The 9,090-nt window shown below is 37.8% G+C and overlaps 1 protein-coding gene across 1 annotated transcript; it reads right to left on the reverse strand.

Moving 5' to 3' along the window:
• Positions 1–725: 725 nt before the first annotated feature.
• On the reverse strand, positions 726–8,758 carry LOC101209321 (plant UBX domain-containing protein 2). The gene is made up of 3 exons (XM_011657140.2): positions 7,624–8,758; positions 1,707–1,985; positions 726–1,286 (listed from the first exon to the last, which is right to left on the reverse strand). Exons 1-3 carry the CDS (start codon positions 8,494–8,496, stop codon positions 1,020–1,022), a joined length of 1,419 nt encoding a protein of 472 aa, XP_011655442.1. The 5' UTR covers positions 8,497–8,758; the 3' UTR covers positions 726–1,019.
• Between the last annotated feature and the right edge of the window lie 332 nt (positions 8,759–9,090).

Raw genomic sequence — 9,090 nt, forward strand, 5'->3', positions numbered from 1 at the left:
CCAATGAGTCCTGGGCATTACAAAGAACATCAACATTATTAGAAAAGAAAGCTTCTAGGCCAAATCTCTCTAGAAAATGGGCACTTCCACATAATGTAGGAAGCAGCTTCAACATGCTCCCTACAAAAACACACACACACACAAAAGATCAGTATGGACTCCCTTGTAGACAAGATTAGATTTGATAGGGAAAATATTATGAGCAATTGGCCAACAGCAAACTTTAGCCGGGGGCTTTGGTCTTCCATAGTGATCACCACATATGCTTGCAATCCCTCCCCCCCCCATCAGACAAACATGATCTCTATCATGGTTTTTGTATTTGAAGATTGACCATTATAACTTACAAATTGTTATAGTGAGTCAATTTATAACTATTATTAAGATTGACCATATTACCATCAACTTTCACATAAACCTTATTTGAGAGTCTTTGAGAGTCTAAATTAATCTGCTTATCAAAGTTAAAAAATTTAATTGATAAAATTAATTACAAGTCTTCCATGTTGTTCATTTTAATAAAACATAATAGAAAATTTAAATTAAAAGAATTGTAAAAATTCAATTTAAGATCTAAATTGATACATCACTTTATGGTGAGTAATTGCAAAGAGTCTCGCAAAATTCCATTCCTTGAATATAATGAACAACATCGACAGCATTTCATCTAGTCTTCGCTGATTATAAAATGGGTTTCAAACCTTTTTTATAATAAAGATATAATATTTAAAGCTAACCTCCAGCTCCAACTTTTTTTTTTTATAGACATCTAACTATAGATACAGAGTTTTATCAATGATAATTCAATATTAAAAACGATTTGTCCACTACCCATAAAAGGGTATTAAAAGTGTTAAAACCCTTCATTATGCAATTGCTTTCCACCTCTAAGAAGAAAAATAGATTACAAAGAAGGCAACTGAACAAGGGAGTAAATGGGGACTTCTTACTGAAACAACCACATCAACACAGAACGGCCAGACATCAAAATGTATATTCACCCATTGTATCAAATAGATTTAAACTTGCGTAGGAGGAGCCACGGCTGAACCGCTTACAAGTGGTTCGATAATCTCAAGCAGTTCGTTACGCAAACCTGTGAAGACAACTGAATCTGTTTCAATTGGTCTAAACTTTACCAGAGCTGAGGGGACTAACTCCTCATCATCTAGTGTCTTAGATTTCTCTCCTTCTGCGGGAAAATGAGCGATTGTACGTCGTTTAACACCAACAGGATGTATCAACTCAAATTCCAAACAGGGTTCTTTCAGTGCTGTGCTCACAAACTGCCAACAAACCAGATATTCCTTCAGTATGCAGGAAGAGAGTTTTAAGACAAATATTTTAAATTTTAACTAAGAATAGTTGGTATTATATCTATATCACAGAACAAACAATCCACACCAAACGGCTGGTGCAACTTGGCAAGCCAGGGAGAAGGAACATCACATTTCATAGTTTCACACGCTAAGTCCATGTCTGGGAGTAATTCTAAAGTTGCTAGAATACTTCCTAATTGCTCTGAAACCGTCTTTAAACCACTCAAAATTAACTTAGTGTAGTATTCATATCATCGAAACTGATATTGAATGATTCAAAACATGTTTTAAAGTCATTTTGAAAATGACAACAGAGATTTTAATCATTTCAGAATCATTTAGAAAAATGACCTAAGTTCAAGGGTCTAAGCTAAGAATAAAGCTAACCTCATATAGAGCACTTGTTGGTTCCCAAGGAGAAAAAACACCTTGAAGAACCACACCGTCCGGAAATTGAATTCTGATAACCGTTCTTGTGTACTTCCTCCTAGCAGCTTTTGCTTGTTTTTCCTTGTATGATTTGGGAACCAAAAGCTGAGATTCAGCAATCTTTTGCTTCCTCATTATAGCTTCTCTTTTAACCTCTTCAACAGAGAGTCTGTAAAAGGAGTCTGGTAGTTCAATCTTCGCTGCAATGTTTTCAGGGACAGCAAAGAATACCCGAATCTGGAAATAATAAATTATCCAAAACATCAGCTATGGAAGTTGTGAACAACAAAAACTAGTACATTATATTTCAAAAGTGTTCATTCAGTTTCTCACCACAGTATTCTAACAGAACATCTTAGTACAAATTGATTTCCAGAACATTTTTTGAGAAGTCACAAATTGTGACTTCAGCCAGTTAACATGATTGAGGCATACTGAATAAACAACAAAGCCATGCCATGTCCCCAATAAATAGAGATCAAACTTCTCATCAACAGAAGGTGCCCTTTTCTATGATGCAAATCGTTGTCCATGGATCATAGAGCTACAATTTTAAGATTCCTATTCTGCCTTTTGCATTATTAGCAAAAAGGAAAAATCTATCTAATTATTGGCATTGATGAATTTTGAAATTCAAAATAATCTTGGTTTTAAAAAAGAAAATTTTAAAAATTACTCCTTTCTAAATAAAATGAAAATCAATTCCATATAAATACTTTAAATCAAACACAAGCAACGATGCATCCCTACTGGACCCTTACCCGGGCCTCTGATAGACCCCAAATTATACACCAGTACAGTAGAAGGAAGAAGAAGCAAGGTTAACCGCACGTGCCAGGGAGAATAGCCTTAATAGCTTTAATATTGTTAGTACATAATTCCGTAATAAAATAAAAGAGTATAAATAGGAGTTTGTTATGGAGAGAGAAAGTTAGTTAGAGTATAAATAGGAGTTTGTTATGGAGAGAGAAAGCTAGTTAGAGTATAAATAGGAGTTTGTTATCGAGAGAGAGGGGAGTGAGAATTTTGTGGTAGGCTCAGGATTTTCCAAGAGGAAAAAAAGAGAGCAGAGGAGAGTCTTTCGTTTCCGAATTGAGCATCCTCAATTCGTTTTACATTGTAATTTCGTTAGTTTTCAGGATTAATACTATCGTAACGAGGCTGTTCCTACTTATTCGGTTTCAATCAAGAGGAGTTCCATCATTTGGTATCAAAGCTCGTCGAATCTGGGCAAGGAGAGAACTATGGTTAACACGCGATCGGAAGAGAGAATGGAAGTTCACGGTCAGGAAATGTTGCTGATGAAGAAAGAAGTGAGTAAAATTTCGGCGATCGAAGAAAGCTTAACAGAGATCAGTCAACAAACCGAAAAGACGCATCAAATGCTGATGATACTCATGGATTCTATTGCGAAAGAAGGGACGACAACCAGTGAGAAGTTGGCAGACTACGGCGCACAGGAAACTGGATGCAAAAAAAATAATGATGGAACTTCTCTTGATCGAAACCGAACAAGTAGGAACAGCCTCATTACGATAGTATTAATCCCGAAAACTAACGAAATTACAATGTAAAACGAATTGAGGATGCTCAATTCGGAAACGAAGGACTCTCCTCTGCTCTCTTTTTTTCCTCTTGGAAAATCCTGAGCTTACCACAAAATTCTCACTCCCCTCTCTCTCTCTCGATAACAAACTCCTATTTATACTCTAACTAGCTTTCTCTCTCCATAACAAACTCCTATTTATACTCTAACTAACTTTCTCTCTCCATAACAAACTCCTATTTATACTCTATTATTTATTATGGAATTATCTACTAACAATATTAAATCTATTAAGGCTATTCTCCCTGGCACGTGCGGTTAACCTTGCTTCTTCTTCCTTCTACTGTACTGGTGTATAATTGGGGGTCTATCATTACATTCCCTTTCCTTTACATCGATGACCATGAAAGTACTTTTCATTACAGCGAAAGCAAAGTCCCTTCTCTTTTCGGGCTTGAAACTCTGCATCGGGTAGTCTCTTCGTCGGGCCTTCTTTCTTAACTTCTCCAGCCATTGTTCTTAATGTCACCATCCTCATCGAAAATATGGTATTTCCTTTGTTCTCACTGTTATTCATCATTGCACTACTTTTGATGTTTGAAGAGTTTGGAGGGGGGTATGATGACCCTACCAGTCTTGGCATTGCCAGACTTCAGTAGAACCTTTGAATTGGAAACAGATGCATCGGGGTATCGCATAGGAGTTGTGTTAATGCAAGCCAAGAAGCCGATTGCCTACTTCAGCCACACCTTGGCAGTAAGGGACAGAGTAAAGCCCGTATATGAAAGACAATTAATGGCCGTGGTCATGGCTGTACAGAGGTGGAGACCGTACTTACTCGAGAAACCATTCATAGTAGGGACTGACCAGAAATCATTGAAGTTTTTACTAGAGCAGAGAGTAATTCAACCTCAGTACCAAAAGTGGGTAGCCAAGCTATTGGGATACTCTTTTGAAGTACAATACAAACCAGGACTAGAGAATAAAGCCGCTAACGCCTTATCCCGTGTACCTCCAGCAGTTCAATTCAGTAGCTTAACGGCACCAGCATTAATAGATTTATTAGTAGTCAAGAAGGAAGTGGAAGAAGATACCAGACTTCGCAAAGTATGGGAAGCACTACAAGCAGGGGAGGAGAATACTGAAAGAAAATTTTCTATCAGACACGGAATGCTAAGATACAATGACAGATTGGTGTTATCTCAGTCATCAGCTTTGATCCCAGCCATATGGTATACTTATCATGATTCTGTGCTAGGTGGACATTCTGGTTTTCTAAGAACTTATAAGAGAATTACTGAAGAGTTGTATTGGGCAGGAATGAAAACTGACATCAAAAGGTACTGTGATGAATGTCTGATTTGTCAGAAAAATAAATCCTTGGCTTTGACCTCGGCTGGGGTATTACTGCCATTGGAAGTTCCCAATAACATTTGGAGTGATATCTCAATGGACTTCATTGAGGGGTTGCCGAAATCAGGTGGCTTTGAAACTATATTTGTAGTGGTCGATAGGTTCAGCAAATATGGCCATTTCCTTGCCTTCAAACATCCTTTCACAGCGAAAACTGTAGCAAAAGTATTTGTTAAAGAAATTGTGCATCTACACGGATTTCCTAAATCCATCGTATCAGATAGAGATAAGGTATTTGTGAGTAGCTTTTGGAAAGGAATGTTCAAGTTGGCTGGCACTAAATTAAATAGAAGCACGACATATCACCCACAAAGAGATGGTCAGACAGAAGTGGTCAACAGGAGCGTGGAAACATATTTAAGATGTTTCTGTAGTGAGAAACCAAAGGAATGGACGAAATGGCTACACTGGGCAGAGTATTGGTACAATACCACCTTCCACCGGTCATTGGGAATCACTCCTTTTCAGGCTGTATATGGTCGCACACCCCCTCCGTTAATATACTATGGGGATCAAAGCACATCTAACTTCCTGTTAGATGAACAACTCAAGGCAAGGGATGAAGTCTTGGAAGTATTGAAGGAACACCTTTGAGTGGCTCAAGATAAAATGAAAAAGAATGCAGATTTGAAGAGAAGAGATGTGGATATAAGGTTGGTGACATGGTGTTTTTAAAAATTAGGCCATACAGGCAATCTTCCTTGCGTAAGAAAAAGAATGGGAAACTGTCCCCAAAGTTTTTTGGGCCGTTTGATGTTACAGAACGAATAGGATTGGTAGCATACAAGCTCCAGTTGCCGAAATCTTCATGTATTCACCCAGTCTTTCATGTCTCGTAACTTAAAAAGATGGTGGGGAATCACACCATGCTGAAACCAGAAGAAATGGCCTGTTTAAATGAAAACTATGAATGGTTGGCTATTCCGGAGGAGATATATGGGTATTCGAAGAACAAGGAAGGAATTTGGGAGGTACTGATTAAATGGCAGGGGCTATCACCTCAGGAAGCGTCTTGGGAGGAGTATGAAGAATTTCAGAAGAAGTTAAGAAAGAAGGCCCAACGAAGAGACTACCCGATGCAGAGTTTCAAGCCCGAAAAGAGAAGGGACTTTGCTTTCGCTGTAATGAAAAGTACTTTCATGGTCATCGATGTAAAGGAAAGGGAATGTAATGATAGACCCCCAATTATACACCAGTACAGTAGAAGGAAGAAGAAGCAAGGTTAACTGCACGTGCCAGGGAGAATAGCCTTAATAGATTTAATATTGTTAGTAGATAATTCCATAATAAATAATAGAGTATAAATAGGATTTTGTAATGGAGAGAGAAAGTTAGTTAGAGTATAAATAGGAGTTTGTTATGGAGAGAGAAAGCTAGTTAGAGTATAAATAGGAGTTTGTTATCGAGAGAGAGGGGAGTGAGAATTTTGTGGGTAAGCTCAGGATTTTCCGAGAGGAAAAAAAGAGAGCAGGGGAGAGTCTTTCGTTTCCGAATTGAGGATCCTCAATTCGTTTTACATTGTAATTTCGTTAGTTTTCAGAATTAATACTATCGTAATGAGGCTGTTCCTACTTGTTCGGTTTAGATCAAGAGGAGTTCCATCAGCCTCCTCCCAATAAAAACAACACAACGAAAGTAAGTGTAGGTTGATGTTATTAATATAATTAGATTATTCTTAGGAGATATTATTCTTAGGAGATATTATTCTTAGGAGATATTATTCTGGAGATATTATTTGATATTATTTCCTTAAGTGTATTTCTCTATGGTTATATATAGGCTTGTATCTCTATTAAGTAATTAATGAAATATAGATTAATTCCATAAAATCAACAGATGTTACCCAAGCTACTAAACGACCCAGCTTTCAAATATCAAAAGAAGAGAATCATTGGTCTCTTCAGAACGAGAGCAACAACCATAATAACAACACCCTCCCCTGAAAAATTTCTCAAGTTGTTTTTATTATTGCTCTGGCATGGAGTAGTCATAAATGATATCTCTCCTTCGACAAGTTTGAATGACCTTGGAAGGCTTTATGTAACTTCCTTACACTCGCGGCCCTCTTTTTTATATTTTATCACATCAATGAAAGGTCTTATTATTATGTATGTGTGTGTTGGAAGGCTTTATTTAACTTCCTTTCGCTTGCGGCCCTCTGTTTTTATATTTTATCACATCAATGAAAGGTCTTATTATTATGTATGTGTGTACACACACATACAAATATAAGATGTAGGAGGCAACTATCAAATTGAACACCTAGATGTATTCCACCGAAACTTCTTTTGTATTCCTCGGCTTTCAGTTTCTTATAGAACAACCATCGTTGTTTCACAATAGGGCCAAATTTGCACTCGCTTGGAAAAGCTACAAAGGGTGACAGGAGACGGGGACAAAACTCAAGGTTCCAACTAAATGGGAAATCGTGAGAGTAATAGACTAACAAAATCAGCAAGAGAGAGAAGCAATTTGAGGAAAGTACCCATAAAATCTATATTGGTGACTATTATCTTGAACTAAAATATGGATCTCATAATGTTACTTATAGTCACCAAACTAAACATTTTAAACAAATTACTTCAAGCCAGTCCTTACCAGAATTGAACTATCATGAGCAGAATTCTCTTATCTAGCCATGAAAAACACTTCTCTATGTGGTCCTTTGGCAAAATTTACATCATAACCAGTAATCACAATGTTAGTTAACATTCCATTTGTGTTCTTTTGAAAACTATAGTCACAACAGAGACAAACCAAGAGCTTCATCTTTTGCTCACAAGTCATAGCAACCCTGTTATTAAGTAGCGTGCATCACTGTGAAGTGTGACCATCAAAACATAATGGAACCCTTCCAAGAAAAGAGAAATCGACACAAAATATAAAACCAGTGCAAATAAGAAATGAGAACCAAACCTGTCTGTCCACCTTCTTTGGTTCAATCAGGTCAGGTGCTGTGCTGGCTTTCTTTTGCTGTTCTTCAAGCTTTGGCTGGTCAATCAAATCGATTACCTTACATAATAGGTTAATTTGTTCCTCCGTTGGAACCTCCATGGTTGCCCACATTTCACCATCTTCCTCTTGCAATTTAAAACCCACAAACTCCAACAATTCCACTCCCCCAACAGCCTCACCAATTGCCTCCTTAATTTTGGGATTACTCAGACGAATCTTCCTAAATTTTGAATTCTCTGGTTCCCGAACTATGTTCCTCAAAAGCTTCAGAACAATATCCAATGAACCTTGTGTTGGCTTCCCTGATAAGAAAGTACCAATACAAGCTTCCAATTCACTCCTAGGTTCTGCATCACTCGTAGGCGGATCTTCTGCTCCCTTGGCTGTACTATCGTTGACACAGCTATCTACGTGCACCGAAACCTCTTCTTCAGACCTGTAACTCCGACCACAAATCGGACATTCAAACACGTTTAAGGAATACCCATTTCCAGATCTTTTCCCAGATGTTATAAACGAGTCAAATGGGTCAAATCCATCGGCCGGAATACGATCTGGATTCGATGTATTCGACGGGTCCGACCTGTTTTGACCAGTGGCAATCGAATTGGCAACCGGGGGCTTAGAATTGGCAGAGGAATTTGAAGGTGGACTAACAAGCTTCGGCTTTGAAATGGGATTCTCCGATGGGCGGGTAGGCATAGAACTAGTCGACCCAGAAGAAGATGAACCTAAAACTCTTCCCTGTCCCTTAAAATTCGTAGAAGAAGATGAAGACAACGTGTTATTAAACCTTTTCATGAAACCCTTGACCTTGTCCTTCACGTCTCCCATGATAAGCAATAGAATCAGAAAGAAAGAGCTCTAACAATCAAGGAAGAAGAAGAATACAATTTACAGCAAATTAGCTAAAATTTTCCTCTGGGTCATTAAGAACAGACTTTTCCACAAAAGACTTGACTTTACAGACGTGATTCTCCTTTGGAGATCCCAAAAACTCACAGAAAGAAAGAAGGCTGTTATTGGCGGTTGATGTTATTCGTCGTCTCCCAACGCGGTTTCTCAGGCTTACGACTCGCATTTCCCATCAAACTCTTTCTCAGTTTCTTTCTTAATTTATTGCCTTCCAAGAAAAGATGACGGTCACTTCCTCGTGTGCCACACGGTCTTTGATGATTAAAGGTTAAATTACAATCTTGTCCTTAAATTGAACTCATAAGCCATAACGAAAACAGTCAAATATAAAAGATAACAAAAGAATACAAAGATAAACCAAGAATTGGAGTACTTGAACCCACTCAATGTTCAAATCACTCTCAAATCCTTATTCATTCAACAAACGTTGCCACCTCTTCCTTCACAAATTGCTTAACTAACCCATTATCATAACTCTAGAATTAACATTATTCTACTATTTCTTTATTTCTC

The sequence above is a fragment of the Cucumis sativus genome, chromosome 5 (genome assembly GCF_000004075.3).
Source record: "Cucumis sativus cultivar 9930 chromosome 5, Cucumber_9930_V3, whole genome shotgun sequence".
NCBI classification, from domain to species: Eukaryota; Viridiplantae; Streptophyta; class Magnoliopsida; order Cucurbitales; family Cucurbitaceae; genus Cucumis; species Cucumis sativus.

Coding starts and splice junctions, on each gene's coding strand:
- LOC101209321 (XM_011657140.2), bottom strand. CDS start 8,496: ATGGGAGACGTGAAGGACAAGGTCAAGGGTTTCATGAAAAGGTTTAAT. Junction 1,986..7,623: donor CAAAGAAGGTGGACAGACAG/GTTTGGTTCTCA, acceptor TATTATTTCCAG/ATTCGGGTATTCTTTGCTGT. Junction 1,287..1,706: donor CAACAAGTGCTCTATATGAG/GTTAGCTTTATT, acceptor GTTTGTTGGCAG/TTTGTGAGCACAGCACTGAA.